At 38.2% G+C, this 16668-nt stretch overlaps 1 protein-coding gene across 1 annotated transcript; it reads right to left on the bottom strand.

The window, feature by feature from the left end:
• Positions 1 to 5611: 5611 nt before the first annotated feature.
• Positions 5612 to 16386, bottom strand: LOC128375769 (tandem C2 domains nuclear protein). The gene is made up of 11 exons (XM_053336186.1): positions 16320 to 16386; positions 16023 to 16226; positions 14690 to 14860; positions 14034 to 14110; positions 11691 to 11757; positions 10784 to 10884; positions 10184 to 10300; positions 9555 to 9746; positions 6886 to 7000; positions 6578 to 6777; positions 5612 to 5722 (listed from the first exon to the last, which is right to left on the bottom strand). Exons 1-11 carry the CDS (start codon positions 16384 to 16386, stop codon positions 5612 to 5614), a joined length of 1422 nt encoding a protein of 473 aa, XP_053192161.1.
• Positions 16387 to 16668: the final 282 nt, after the last annotated feature.

Genomic DNA, 16668 nt, shown 5'->3' on the forward strand with positions numbered 1-16668 from the left:
ATATCCTCCAGACATGTTTTAAAATATTTAAAGAAGTCTGTTTTGAATTATAATTTGCTTCTGATGTCTTGCTGCAAGAAAAGTTTAATTGCAGTCCTTCTGCCTTATTAAAAATCCCCAAAGCTATGAAAATATGCAAATATTTTAATCTACAAAGTTTAACTACTAGATGCAAGACGTCTCTTTCTTCACTGTCAAGTCCATTTTCAGTGTATTTTCAGTGAGGTATAAAAGTTTCCACATCACATTTGAATACAGAACAACTCATTCATGTCACAAATCATGTCACAAATCAGATTTAAAGTGAGCACAGAGAAACTTTCCTCTTTCAACAGATCACACCTTTTGAATATCAAACTCGGTACATACATACATTATCCTTCTCAGTGAAGTTCAAACATTCAAATGAATTAACTAAGAGCAAAACACATTTTTGAGAAGGGCGGGACTTTAAGTGAAGTTCATTGTGGTTGCAAAGCATCCTGGTAGCTGAAAGGTTGCTGCACGTGCAATGTCCCTGGTTTGATCCCAGCTGGGGACCTTGGTTGCACGTTGTCTTGTTTCCTATCTGCAACTTCACTGTGACTGATAAATAATGGCAAAAATGCTACAAAGAGAGAGAGAGAGAGAGAGAGAGAGAGAGAGAGAGAGAGAGAGAGAGAGAGAGAGAGAGAGAGAGAGAGATAATGAATTATTGTCTTAATGTTATATGTGATATTAGACTTACAAATTATATTTTTTGCCATAACTGAGGTAGTTATAGATCTATTCTATGAGGGACTATCATGTAAATTCTGACTTTGGTGTGCTAATGACAAAAAGAAACTTCTAAACTGGGGATTCTAACTAATTAGCTGAAAGCAACACATCATTTTCTATCAACAACTAATTACACCAGAAGAATTTGACTGTGAAAGACAATCAAACTGAAACAGACTTAGCTTTAGTAGCTTTATTGTCTCTGTTGATCATTGTAGTCGAAATTCTTGAAAAAAAAAAGGATTTTTTCCAGTATCAGTATAAGTCCAGCATCAGCCATGCTGTACATTCTTTCACACAACTTTTTTATATAAAGAATCTCAGGGAAGCTGTTTTGATTTTGTTTCCCTTTTAGACATTTTTGATCTTCTTCCAACAAGCTTTCAGTAACTATCAATAATCTTTGAAGGGTATGTGATATCTAATTTCATGTAACCCTCCTTCTGATGAAAACCAGCAGGATATAAAGAGTGAGACATGAATCTTACAGCGCTCCTCTCTGCTGCAGGCCTCCTATAAACTCTGCATCTCCAAAGAGAAGGAACCTGCTCATACAAGCATGCAGTTATGAGACAACTGGAATGTGTACCAGACTCGGCGTCGTGGCAACCAGCCAGACACATGCCAAAGCAAAGAATCTCGTAAACACACACAGAGAGACAATAACCCAAAATCCTGCTCCTGAGAGTCAAGCACCTGTCTTGAGACATGTGCTCCTCGGACCTCAGAGCTGAGTGTTGAGTCAAGTCACAGGTTAAGGTGTGTCTAGAATGCCCTCTGTATAATATTAACTATAAATCAAACATTAATTATGTAAAAAAAAAGAGGATGGTGTTTTGGCATGCCAGGATGTGAAGGGCTCTGACGCAGGTCGGCTCACGTGGAGCACCCGGTTGTCCTGGCCACACACACTTAAAACGCAAACACTGACCGGATTCTGTTTTCTTGGTCCACAGACTTATTGTTTGCTGGGTGTGTGTTTATGTGTGCGCGTCCACAGCTGGTTACACAGAGCACGTTGATGGTCAATCTCACGCTTTTATGAGACTGAAGCAGGCTCAGGATTCCCCTTTGGGATGAGAAACTAAAGGGCTGGAGGTCTACATGGAGCACTTTAACTTGTCAAAATGTTATGTGATGTTCAAAAGTGATTATTTGAAAAGCACAGGTGGTTACAAATCCCAGAATAAGTGCTATTTTGCTGTAAGTGAAAGATTCAAGATCTCACACATTCTCTGTAACAATGAAGTCTAAAATGTACTTTTCTTGCAAGGACATTTTTTTGAAAAGTGAAGGCACTGCAGTTTTTGAAATGTGGAAACAACACTTCAACATTGGATTTAAAAAACAGTTCACATGCAGACTCTCTCACCACTCCTCGGAGTCTGGATGAGAGCAGCTCTTTCAAGGGATGGTTAAATCCTCTTTGATGCTGTTCTTCGATTCATCCAAGCAACACATAAAATGGTACAACAGATGTCTTAGAAGTGCTTCACATGTAGGAAACACAAACAGTTGATTGGCTCTACGCCGTCTACGGACCTGAAGCAGCAACCTCACGGCATTGTTGTAAGCCGCTATACGAGCCTCCACATACCACTGTACTAACACCAATGATGAGCGGTGTGGAGAAAGCTCTAAAAAATGAACATTTTGTGTTGACAGAACACGTGCTAAACTTGTGAAGCAACATATTGGCCTTAGCATGCAGTTTACAACACTGTCAATAAATATCTCTGTCATCGTTCAAATCATCAGTGAGAAACTGGCCAAGGTATTTTATTTCCTGGCGTTTCTTGAGAGGGATATTGCACAAGTGAAACATAAGAAAAACAAATTTACTATCCTCTCTATCTCAGACTATCATGACATTATTCTCTTCAGCATTATATCTATTATAATAATAATTGCTGTACTGTGAGCAAAGCTTAAGTAATTGCTGCGGCCGAGCACTGTATGAACAAATAACTAGAGATAAATGAGAGATAAAGACAACAGAGACAAGAGATAACATTTCACCTCCACCATTAGGCAGATACAGCATTTCCCCATTTAACCAGCAATATCTGATGGGCATACCAGATGACTAGTATCCTTACTACATAGTCATCATTTTTCATGATTCATTCTGTCAAAGGCCTTGGATGCAGCAATAAAACACATAAATACAGTGAAACTCTGGCGTTCACATTTACTCTCTATTTCCTTAAAAGCATAAATACACATGTTTTATTTTAAAGCCAAACTGATCAGTGGTGAGAGCAAACATTTCCAACCTTGTTAGCAGGATCCTTTCCAGCACTGCAGTAGGCAATGGTAATATAGGTACAGGCAGATAGTGAGACAATGGACCGCTGGGCATGGATGTGTAAAAATTGGTAAATATTGGTTATGTTTTTTAATGTTCTAACAATGACTCCTGTGTAAGTCTTCCTGAGTCTGACCAGAGTTTAAAAAGATCTCCAGCTGCAGCATGTCAGTCACAAATCACTCTGTCCAGGTTTAATGTTATGCACCTCATTTTTAAGTCAATGTCAGAAGGGCAGCTCGGATGTTGAAACTACAATAAGTTTAATTTATATTTATTGCATGGTTTGAATTTATTTTAGTGAGTTTTTTTAATGTATTGTGCACATTTTTGCAGTATATTAGCTTGCTAGAGGCATTAAGAGTTGCCACAATATTGTCATACATGGCACAGTGATGTGGGTTTTTACACTTCATATTAAAACACATCAGAGCATCTCTAAGCAGTTTAATATTATTTAACAGGCTGTTAGTGCCGGTGGAATATCTGTTAATATCCTCCTCAGTTAGATTTGTCCAGTCCAGCTTCCTTCTATTAACATCATTACTAATAACAGGCAGCATAGGTATGTTATCAAGATTTAAAGAAATAACTATTAGTATATGATTAGAGGTATAGTCTAGTATATAATCAATCAGCTCACTATCTTGCAGTCTTTTTAGTGTTGTATCTTCACATTGTTTTGTTGTGTCTTAACATTACATTTTATTCTTGCTGCTGTGTTGTATTGTGTTTTAAGTTATTTGTTCCTACCCAGGGACTACAGATGAAATTTAGCTAGTAGCTAATTCTGGTACGGCTGAGAGCCATGCACTGTCCCTGTTAAATAAACGAATAAAATAAAATAAAATAAAATCATTATCTGTACATGTACAGTGATCGAGCCGAGGCTTAGTGTACCAAGCAAATCTTCTCAGGTAAGAACATTTTACAGTTTCTGTCATTACAGAACGGCAACAAGTGTTTTGCAAATATGAAACTTTTATCAGACAAGTCAGAATTAAAATCCCCAATGACAAAAACAGAAGTTGAACCATTTTCCTCAGTGAAAGTGTATAGATATTTATGATTGTAATTGTCTTTTTATAATAATTGATCTCTATTCAGTCTTACCACCTTCACCAGTGGGTCATGTTTACTCTCACAAAGTATTGCCACTCTGCCAAGTATCCCACCTTGGGCTATTTCTGTCCTGATATCAGTGGTGACTCTCTAGCATCATGAAAATCCTCATGTTGTGTGTACAGTTTATCCAGGTCTTGTTTGGCAAGCAAAGTCTCTTAAAGGCATAGGACGTCACACTCTTCTAAAAGTGTGTCAACCACCAAACACCTTGTTCTTTTAAAGTTCAAATGAAACTTTTCAAAGTGCTGCTGCGGCTGAAAGGAAATTGTTTTGATTTTTTTTCCACAAACTAGAAAATGTCCTTTTCTATAGTTACTCCTCAAATCTCGAGGATGGGGCTGAAATTGCCTATATAGCGAATGTTAAATTGCCTCTGTAATAAAAATGGGAAAATGGGAAAACAGGATGTTTGTGTCCTGAGCAGGAGACAGGAGGAGAAAACAGTGAGGACATTCTCTTGCTGTTTGCTTTGAGATTTCTCAATCAGTGACCTCTTTAATAAAAAGTAACATGGTGACACAGAGGTTTTATGGCTGTTGACCTATTTTACAGGCGCTGCAGACAGACTGTGTGTAATGTGCGTAATGTATTTGCTGGAGACCTTGGCCTGCTTTCTTTTCCATGTTTCACTCTCTCCACAAATAAGACACAAAGCAGACTACATATATATATATATATATACATAAGACTACAGACTACTATTCAGATATTTAATATTCCATTCTCTCCACTTCTTTCAATAAACACACACACACTAACTTTTCCAAATGACACCTACCTTTAATCACACTAAACTTTCAACAGCAAAACATTAAATACATAAAAAATTAAAATGCTTTTATTAAAAGCGTACAGCTATGGTTTGATACAGGAGCTGCTGTATCGTACATATATCCTATGTAGTTAAATTAGAGATAAAAACCTTCTACTGTAGCTCACCTTATAGGGAATTAAGATGATATGAAGTGTTAATTTACGGTCACTCAATCTGCTTGTAAACTTTCTAGCTAGCTGAAACAGAGTGAGGTCATCACTAAAAAGCAGTCATATACAAAATGCAGCATTATATACAGCTAAGTGCTATGCTGAATTGTTGTTTCTTAAGCAAATACTCTATTGTTGTTGGTTTTTTTTAAAGAAAGATCCTTCATTTTCCCTCCATAAAACTTCTTCCAGCTCTATATATCTTTGTTCAAAACCCCTATTTACAAGCCATCACTGAGCACCTGAAGCATCTCTGTGGAAATCTGGTCTCCCAGGGCATTCAGAGCACGTTCAGCAGTTTACAGTCCAGCCCATCACAGTCGACTGCCTACCAGCATACCAGACTGAAGCCGGTCGACCGGAAAAGCAAGCAGGTGTAGCAGGACCTGCAGCACAAGATCATTACTATACGTCCTTTGTGAGTACAGAGGAAGTTTAGGAAGTGCTCAGCCTGTGCCACACTGCCACCACTTTCTCTGGGTGAGCCATCGTGTCCTTCCACTGCTCCACAGCTTCTGGGACAGGACTGTCAAATCCCAGATGAACCTGCCAGAAACATAAAGAGACAAAAGACAATCAGTTGCACTCAACATTACAACGTCTCTCATTTCAGAACAAGCTTGTGTATAGATATGAAGACTTTATTTAGGTGACATTTTAAAGGATAGTTTCACAATTAGGTTCCAATATGAAGATTGAAAACATTTTTTTCTTGCTATAATCATTCCTCCTTTCACACTGGCCATTATAAAATACCTTCATAATGCACTTAAGTCCTCTTGTGCAAAAATGTATATTAAAGTTCAACTGAAGGTAATGAAGCGTCAGTCATCCAAATAGGTTAAGTCAAGTATATCTTTCAAAGTTACTGTCTTGTCATTGCCAAATTCCCTCTTTTGGTTGTTCCACTGCAGCTGGACACAAAAAGGGAATTTTGCACTAAAAAGACTGTAACTTGGGAAGATATCTATTTTATTTAGATAACTCAGAGAGCCAATGTTTCCTATTATCTTCAGGAAAACTTGAAGAGAGTCTGCATATGAACTTTTGCTTTTTTCAATGACATTACTGATGCTGCTGGGCAGATGTGGAAAATCTAAGGAAGTCAGTCAGCTTGTTTAAGAAGTACATTACTCATAGTTATTATCTCATTCATTATTATTCATGCTTGGAAAGCCTTTGAGCTAATGGAGGTGCATTAGCGGCTCCTTACTGCTGGAAAACTAAATGGATTACGTCCTTATGATGAATTCCTTTCCCAAAAACACAATTCAGAAATTAAATTACTTTGTGAAAATGCAATAATCTCAAATTAAGGCTGACATTATGAAATATTATAACAATCAATAATAATAAATACAAAAATAAATACCTAAAGTACATCATAATTCAACAACTCACCTGTCCGAGACACTGTTTCCTCCTAACCGAGCTGCGGCTGTAGAGTTTGACAGACAGCGAGCAGGCCTGGTCTAGAGCAGCCAGGAGGAAGTGAAACGTCTCCGCCCACTTACACTGACCCCCGGAGGCCTTCAGCACACGAGTCTTCTTCTTCATCACTATCCGCCCCAACTGATGCATCTCCGCCTTGACAAAAAAAGCTTCAGAGGGGTGGAAGAAGTAGATATAAAAGAGTGGTTACTAACACAAGTCACAGTCAATTTTCTTCTTCTTTTAGTTGTAAAGCATTCAAGACTATCTCCAGATACCTTGTGTGAGTGGTGAGGAGGATGCTGGGAGATTTTGGGCAGCAAGAATTTGAAGCTGAATGCGTCCGTTGACCGCCTGAAAGCAGGTGGCAAGATGCAGCTCAGAGTGGCACACCTGAAAGTGCAATTAAGAGGGAAGTTTGGATTTTATATAAGACAAAAATGCATTTCTCTGTTCTCATAATGGATGTTATACAATAAAAAAATAAAATAATGTATTGCTTTTGCATTTTCTGCTGTTTCTGGGGGGTTATGGTGCATACTTACTTACTTCTTTATGTTAACTGTTGTATATTTCTGCTACTGTGGCACACTGCATGTTTTTTGCTATGTGTTTTTATGCTTGCTGCAGCACAAATTGCCCACTTGGGATAAATAATACATTTGAATTTTGAATATTGTTGCTCCCCCGAAGATGTATCCTAATGATCTCCTGACTTTTCAGTACTGCTACCACAAGGCTGATATTTTTGGCTTTCAGTGAAATGTCTCGACAGCTACTGGCATGACTTCTAGTACATGCCTTCATGTCCCCTCTGAGGTTGAATTATAACAACTTTGGTGATTTGGTGGACCTTTGGTGTTGAGAAGCAGCCTGTGCTGAAAGTAGCCAACAGTCTCATTTACTTTGGCATGCAGGAAGCAGGGCAGTGTTGCTTGCACTGGATTATAAGCAGCTGCAGCTATGGCCACTGAGCACCAAACATGTCAACAGCATCAAGTGAGCATGTTGATTTCCGACATTAATCATCACATTTCATCAAAGTTGGACCGGTTACTGTATGTACGTATCATCTACTGCTGGACATGACCTTTACAGCTCTCCCTTCAGCACAGTAATTATAAATTGTCAGGACGGTTGTTTGATGTCAGCTGGAGTTACATGACAGGAGGTTGTGACTTTAAACGGTACATCAATTTGACCTTTAATTACAGTCCAAAAAGGTTTTTTAAAGGCCAAAAGGATGTATGAACTTGAAGTGTATCAGCTGATCACATTTTGTCATCAAGCCAGCAGTTTGTGGCGTTTTGTATTTTGACCTTTTTTGTGTTTTTTCTAAATTCCAGATCAAAGTGAAGAAATGGAAACCATTTCCAACATAAACTGGTGATGTCTGAGATTCTGTATTTGTCTTTTAAAATGGATAATTATGCAGTAGTGACTATTTCTTGTAAATGATGTGCTTTAGTAAATGGTTCGTGCTTGAAAACAACATTTTATTGGTGACTTTTGGTTTGAAAAACTTGAGCAGGACTCAATTGATTTATCTGTATTGCTCACAGACATTATAAAGAGCAGGTTAAAGCTATGTTAATCCATTTGATATTGTTTTTCTGTCTTAGACTGCCAGCTGCTCTGCTTTTTTTCAAAATCCTGCTGATATTTTTCCTATTTGAGATGTCAACGAATTCAGCTGTCTTGGCCTTTAAGAGCCTCTACTGAGTGACAGTGATTTGGACAAAATGGGTCTTTTGTGTCCACCAGATGGGTAAAATCACTCACTGAATCACGCTGTCCCCCTGAGAACCTGAGGGTGATTCATTGTCTGATCCAGTAAGTGCAGAAACAGTTCACATTTTACTGTCACTGGGAGATATGCATCCATTTATCAACAAAACCACTCTCTGCTGTTGAAATGGTTTGAGGTTTGACCTACTTTCTATGTCTTACATTTCCAGAATCCTCACTGTGGTTTCTTTTCTCTAATAAAAGCCTGTTTCCCAATTTCCCCAAATGAATCCCCTTTCTCTTCTTGCTGTGATTATGCAACAACAGAGAAGTCTGCCTAAGTGTCACTATTGCCCTGTTAGGGCCAAGTGTACGGTACATGCCAGTGGGCTATAATGCATCATGTGGACAGTTTTATGAGGCACACACAGTGCTTTGTTCTTATTTACTGTGCACATACAAAGGAGTGATAAAAGACAGCAGCCAACAGAGGAAATGGTCGAGTATAAGTAGTAAAAGTCTAGGATATTCCCACACAGAGTTTTTCCTCTTGGCCGTAGCAGCTGTACAACGGGTTAGATAATATAAGCTAATTGCTACAACCAAGAGTATAACAGGTCCATTTGTAAATCATCCAGACACCAAACTGAACACTGATTATTTAGACTGGCTGACTCAGACTGTGAGTCAGCAAACATCATTAAATATTTATCCTTCAGCATCCTATTACATCAGTCTTCTTATTTCAAGTTGTCAAATTGCCATAATAGTTACACCTGAGTTCTCATTCTCAAATTTGATATGATGTTTGAAAGTATAATGAATAATAACGTAAAGTGCTTTGGGAGGCTTTTGTAAGTTATTTCAAGATACAATGAGTTAGACCGTAGCATGAGTATTTTTCATATCTATAGAGTCTGATTATATCTATAGTTGCCCTTTTAGTTGGGGGCCCCAAGCAGTTACCCAACTTGCCTAATGGTGATGTCTGCCCCCATTTTAAGGACTTTATGTTACATTCACGGTTCATATAGGCTGAATATTGTGTTTAAGTTTGTTTTATATCTTCTAATTGCAACAATAATGTTTCTTGGTTAGGGTGATTATTCAATTTCTTGTATTTTCTTTTTAAATGTTTCCAGAAGTTTTGGCATTTGAACCACACCTGATGGAAAAACAATGTAAAAAAAAAACAAAAAAAAGTGACATAAACACTCACAGAGGATTTGGAAGGAGGGTTGAGGTCCAGCCAGTGCTCTGTCTCCTGAGGGCCGAGCTGTCGCAGAGAGACTACACACTCCGCCACCGTGCGCTTCCTGTTGCTGTGTGTCTGCAGCCGCAGCACCAAAGCACTACAACGCAGCTGCTGGAGACGCAGCGCAAACACAAAGGTCTCCATGAAGGGTGCATCCTAAAAATCAGAGGAAGCAAAAAATAAAGGTCAGAGGGGTTCAGCAGAGTACATGAGCCAAGATACAAACAATGGATCTCTATCAGGAGCAGTAAATCAATCTGATCACAGTGTAGAGGCAAACTTGTTTTTTCACCTGTAATAAAATCCTAAAAAGTTAATCTCCCAATGAAAGTTAAATTTGAAATGCTTTAAGCTAGCTGTATCTGTGTACATATGTTGATCACACTATGCTAAATTCTCACTAGTAACAGTCTTGTCATAAAACAGCATTTTTTTATTCATAAACCTTCTGCTAAAAATGTATCTTTTAAGGAAAACTGAAAACTCTAAACATTATTTTCAAACTTAAAATCTCAACCTTCAGATATTCTCAGATGTCATTGAACATTTGTGATTTTCAGGTTTTAGTTGGTGGTCCGTCACTCTGTATGTACCTGACTGTACTCCTTGACTGAACTCTTGAACTGGATTGGTTTGGGGATGGTGATGATCCCTTTAAATCCAATCTTTGGCTGTTCTACCCCATCCAGAGGAAGGTTGAGGTCTGAACACTGATAAGAGGAACGAAAGTGTTAGTATAGTCGGGGTCAAATCTATATATAGCCTGAACAAACAAGTGCTCCTGAGAAAAAAAGGACATTCACACAAAAAACCTTGTCAAAACCTTGTATATACATCCTGTTATTAAACCATTGCGAGTTATCTCAAAGTCTGAATGAATTTAATACTCCTCTATTCATGCATTAAAACCTTGTAACTGTATGTAAATAAAGATTGAATGTACAAAACACAATATAATGTGTTGTCTTTAGAGAGAGCACACACTTCCTCAGATATGGGCTGTATTTTAACATCAATGGAGACAAGATCTGTTCGTTAAAAAACAGATTCCTTCTCAGTGTCCGAGCCAAAGTTAATAGAGCATTGAGCAGAGCTATCAGAGACCTGGATTCTACACACACAGAGGGTCCATTGAGAAACGCAGCAGAAAAGCACAATGACACCCTTTATCCCCTCATAGCGTGTAACCTTACCTGGACCAGGGTGATCCACACCTGCTCCAGAGCCTCTTGGTAGTTCAGACGGACACACACCTTCCCCAGGTCTCGCTCATCGCCTGACAGAGTGATGGAGTCTGTAACATTTGGGGAATCAGAAGAGAGAAGAAGAACAGGGAGAAATTACAATTTACAAGGTGTAATATGATTAAATTAATGTGAGCTTGTACTGTAGTTATAACGTGGTGTTAATGAGTCTTCACTGAAGATTCAAAGGGGAAATGTAAAAGTAATTTCCTCTCTTTTAGCGTTGTGAGTGAGCACAAATGTACTTATCAACACCAGATAATCAACACCTGATTTTTTTAATTGGTAAAGCCTATAATATACATTTGTTTCCACCAAAATCTTGAAAGCAAATTGCCTACACACGCTGCTAAAAACAAGATTAGCTATATCTGATTCTGCACATTATGGTAATATTATTGCTGTGTATATATAAATTAATTATATCATATGTCAACATTATTGATAATAAAGTGGCAATTGTCAAAACAGTTCTGGACCTTAAAAATGTTGAAACATGGGTTGCAATTAAAACAAAAAATTCAATTATTTATCTCTATTATAACAGAGCTGCTTTTCTTCTTGGAATGATACAGTATTTACGTAAGAAAAGCTTATCTGTGATAATGAATGGTGAATTGTAGTGAAAACATTTGGAAATGATTAGTGTGTCTGCCCTTTCACAGTTGCTCAATGAAGAGTGATCCTAATCAGACTTAGTCATGCCTCCTTGAGATGTGTGCGTAGGGGAGTTAGAGGCATTTTCTTTTCTTTTTTTTTTTTTTTTTTATCTCACAGAGGAATGGCAGCTGAGTTGATCCACACAGAGAGTTTCAAAGGGGAAAGTGTTTGGTCAAGGAGATAAATCTGTACTTACCCAGGCTGCTTTCAATGGAGTCCATCACGGAGGACGTGCTGCTGACACTGGATACAGAGTCATAGCACTGCAAGTCAAAGCAACACATACAGAGAGAGAGTCAGGACAGCATGAAAGCCTCCTTCTTCCCACAGAAACCCAAAACGTTACCATTTAACTAAACTGAGTGCTACTAACACACAGTAATGATTATAGTTAAATACATACTGACAATTCTACCATATTGATGTTTAGCAGATATAATTTTTACCACATTCAACATCTTAGGTTAGCGTGTTAGCATGGTAACATTTGCCACTTAAAACAAAACACACAGCTGAGGCAGATGAGAATGTTATGAGTCGTGTTTTATTTTTATATTTTATATTTTAAGCAAATGTCAGCACTGGATAAAATAAAAAATAACATCAAAGTTATTATAATTTATTCTTTGGGGAGCATAGAAGTGTGTAGCAAATTTTCCTAGCAATCAGTCCAACAGTTGTCGAGATAAGTCAACCAATGATAAAGTTACTAATGTTAGGCAAGCTTTGTCGCCATGGAAACATAAACACAGGAATAAAAAAATGTGCAGACTTGTGGTTGGAAACAGAGTGTAACAGCGGTCTCCTGTACATGAATCTATAGATTACATTTCATGACTAGAGGTGGAAAAATCACAGGAGCCCCCAAAATGAGATCCTCTGGGAATCTTTAACGTCTGCACCAACTTTCACAGCAGTCCATCCAATAATTGTTGAGATAGTTCAGTCTGAGACAAAGTGGTGGACCAACCAACCAACCAACCAACCAACACTGCCATAACAAAAACACTCCTCCCTAACCCTAACATCATTTCCTCTTCAAATCTATAGTTTGAGAACACCTTCTCTTCTTGGATCTTGTTCCTTTACCCTCACTTCCCATTTCACACCTTCCTTCTAGAAACCTGGCTTTATTTATTCAGATCTATTCAGTCAATTATCTCTTCCCGCTCATTACTTGCTACTGTTTGCTCATAATGTTGCCAAACTAAACACTGGATGTCACTGAGCAGTAATTGTACACCCACGGCATGATGCTCTGATAAAAACATCAGAAACAATGAGAGGTGAATGGAAATGTGTTGTTTCATAATACACAAACAGAATTAAAAAAATCCCTCCCTCTGCCATTTTATCACAGAGCGAGCCCTGACGCCCTGACGCCCTGACGCCCTGACTAAGATATTGTTTATCAAGGTTTTGGGCGAGACGTTGGATCGATTGCTTGTGACACAGCCTCAGTCATTCATATTAAGTAATAGGGAGCAGTTGACAGGCATACCACACCACATCCTTCACAGAACAAAGAAATACGCCCCAAACGTTTTCATTGTTTTCCTTACTGTATTACTGATTAAATACCACTCTATCATAGACAATCAGCAGGTACGTCCCTAATCCAAAATCCTGGAGGTGAATCATATGTGGCAAACAGAAATGCATTCAGGGACAGCCTCTAAACTGGAGGAGTGAGCTATAATTAATCTCCAGTGACATTGTGACATAATATCTTTAAAATCCAGCTCAAAATACATCACAAGTTTACCTCCTTAACTTCTCATTAGCTAAAGATTTAAAGAAATTACATGGAGCCCAAAATATCATAACAGACTTTATGATAAGTTGGCTGAATACATGTATTGACGACTGAAAGCATCAATAACTTAAATTGACTTAAAAAGAATCACTTCATCTCTCAACCTCAGATCAGTTAGTAAAAAGTAAAAAAGCTTTGTGTGTTTTTTTATTGACCCCTCATCAGTTCATGAAATCAGTTCAAGTCAAATCTAATTTATTTATTTATTTAACTTCTTTGTTTATCTTTAAAAAAAAAAAAAAAAGTTTGACATTTTGGTAAATATGCATATTTGCTTTCTTGCTGAGCAAAGAACAAAACTACTCTCATGTGTGTTCAGTTAAGTATGACGTTAAAGCCAAAAGCCAGTTAGTTTAGCTTAGTATAAAGACCAGAAACAAGGAGTGAAAAGGTACTAAAATCCACAAACTATCACCTCTAAAGCTCACCGATTAGCACTTGACAATTTGTTTAAAAAAGAGATTGAATTTGAATTTAAATGACTTTTAATCATCTCTAAACTCTTATTGATTATAATCTCAGCCCATCCAACAGCACACGTGACTCTGTTTTGACTCTCAGCCCTCTCTTCTCTTTCCCCCTTAAATCAAAATATAAACTCGTGAGACTCATTTGCAATGTTCCACTATGCCGCCGAGGACCTTGGAAACACTATATTTAGTCTTGGTTGACACAGGGTGAGAAACGCTGTGTGAATACAGATTAGATAGAGAACGCTCTCACCTGCAGGTGACTCTGAGGGTTGGACAGATCAAACATGGAGCTGCTGAGTCGCTGCTGGCCGGGCTTCAAAGTCCAACCTGGAAGTAAAATGACAGCCAATCAAAGTCATTTAATTAGCCATAAGTCAATTAGTCATAATTAGTCCTTATTATGTAACTCTGTGTCAGAGTGTAGAAAGAAGTTATGAATGCTGAGACCACAGGAAGTGTTTACAACTCTTTTCAACAGTTAATGTGAAATAACTGATGAATAGGCAAACTGTATTTAAGTGTAGGATCATGTTTATGTAAAGACCTAACCTAACCCTAACTCACTGATCTCATAATAAACATCTCAAACAATTTCATGTTATAAAAAACTATTTGAAACATTAAGAGAAAGTGCAGATGATTAAAGTCTGATTAGCATACAGTAAAAAATGAACAGTACTTCTTCCGCCCCCCGCTGAGTTAACATGTTAAACATTTGCCTCTAACTTGTTTTTGCAAGACACTATTATTTGCTCAGATTACATAACTAAATACCCTTAACCCTCAGAATTCCTCTACCACTCAACCCTGAATATATGTCTGTTGATCACCTTTTTATGTGTGTGTTTCAATTGTTTCACATGATGTCTTTTGATAGTGTGTACTGATGATCTGTGGTACCTGGACTTGGATTTTGAGGACTGGAGTCCCTGTTTCTCCGTGTCTTACGGCGGGTCGAGTCAGGGGAAACATGCTCAGGCACCTGACCCTGATGGAAACCCGCCTCTGGGCTGTAAGAGTTGTGCCTGGAGCCCAACAGCTCTGCCTTCCTCTCTGCATACGTGGACCGGGCCGAACCTGCAGACAGACAGCAGACTGTGGGGTCAGCATGCTTCAATTCTCACTAAATTATTCTCATTATTCTCGTTAATACTGAAAGACCTCAGCTATTCATGAAGAAACAGGATATCCTGGTACTGCTCCCCTGTGCAATCCAGTCTCAGGTCACACCTCGGTAATCTCTGAGCTGATTTTAATGAAACTGAGATGAGGCTTTTTGGCAGTTGGCACTTTGAGTCTTCTCTGCAGGCTTGAATTTGGCGAATTAAATGTATTAGTCACCCTAAAATTATCCGTAACCTAATCCTATGGAAGGGCGAGATTGGGTGCTGAGCTCTTGTGCTCCAGGGTGCAGGATAGTTGGATAGAGTGACTGATCTAGTGTAATTAAATATCAGATTCTTGAGCTCTGAAAGGTGATAATTCACACTGTATAGTAGATACAGAACCTGCTACACTTATCTAGCCAAGAAATGTCCTGATGGAGATGTTGGTTAAGCAAAAATATATACTACAAACATCATTTTGTGCTGTCATCAAAAAATATATAAATAAGATAAAACATCTTAAAAGAAATAGACACATTTGGCTGTTGTCATACTTCAATAAAATGACTTTTTTGTGTTTCTGCGTTACTGGTCCTTCTGCAACTAATCATCAGGTTGCATTCCAGTATCATAATGCACAGTCATCCTTCTGTCCAAAAATGTATTTAAAAGCTTATCTGAAGCTAATATGAAGCATCAGCTGTTCAAATGAGTCAAATCAATTATATATATATATAGAGATATATTTCAGGGTTACAGTCTTTTTTAGTGCCACAGTCCTCATTTTTGTTACTTTTCTATACAATCCAACAGAGAGATGTCTTTGAAACTTAAGTAAACATCTGATCATTCTGGGATTTCCCGAGGAAACAAAACCTCAACACTGTTTCTAGAAAATGAAATGTCTTACTGTAAATGATGTATGTTCATTAATAGTGTTGACAGAGACACTGCAGTGATGGGACTGGCTTTATTTACCAACCCAACCTTCATTCAACACTACTTAAAGGTTTCTATATTGTTCCTTAACACATCATTTACATAGATGGTGTAATCTAAATGAATCCACTTAGATTAAAAAGAAACTGAAGCCTTCTTAATGGCAGATGTTATATTTTTCAGTAAGTACGTACTCTGCAATCCGGACTGTAAATTGGGGTAGCGGGGGCCTCTGGGCTGGATGTAAGAAGCTTTGAAGGTCGGTAGAACAAACGGCACCTCTCTGCCATCCGGGGGCAGCTTGGATAGGAGGTAGTCTTCTGTGACCCCCCTTCTCCCTTCATCTGGATGCTGTCCTGAGGCTGCTGCCTTGTGAGGAGGCATCTTCAATGTGATCACTTGAAATCAAAGAAAATCACACAGTCAGAATAAAAAAAAAACCCAGTCTGTTCAAACTGTTTGATGTGCAGCTATGCAGGATGGAGGTTTACCTTGTGTATCCGGCTCCTTCTCCTTATTTTTGATGAAGTTCTTGCAGCAGTTTTTCAGGCACTCCATGGCTGCAACTGGAAACATTTCGGTGTTGAAACAGTAAATGGAAATTATAGATTACACAGTAAACAGTGATACCACCAGGGCCGGACTAAGTATTTCTAGGAACCTTATCAGGAATTGCTAACACTCCAAATGCCCTTATATGAAGACTGTAAACTAACCCGTAGAGTTCATTATTTGTCACAATCCCATACCCAAAACTTGTAATTTAATGTAATCTCAATTTCTGTTATAGTGCCCACCAATCTCCAAATTTAGTGCTCCATTTTTCCCTCCAAAACCAAA

This window comes from Scomber japonicus, chromosome 16, assembly GCF_027409825.1.
Source record: "Scomber japonicus isolate fScoJap1 chromosome 16, fScoJap1.pri, whole genome shotgun sequence".
NCBI lineage: Eukaryota > Metazoa > Chordata > Actinopteri > Scombriformes > Scombridae > Scomber > Scomber japonicus.

Bases quoted from the DNA above. Each gene is read 5' to 3' on its own strand.
- LOC128375769 (XM_053336186.1), bottom strand. From the start codon at position 16,386: ATGGAGTGCCTGAAAAACTGCTGCAAGAACTTCATCAAAAATAAGGAG. The intron at 9,747-10,183 runs GTACATACAGAG...TCTGATTTTTAG, and splicing joins CAGTCAAGGAGTACAGTCAG to GATGCACCCTTCATGGAGAC. The intron at 5,723-6,577 runs GTGAGTTGTTGA...TGTTTCTGGCAG, and splicing joins GGAAACAGTGTCTCGGACAG to GTTCATCTGGGATTTGACAG.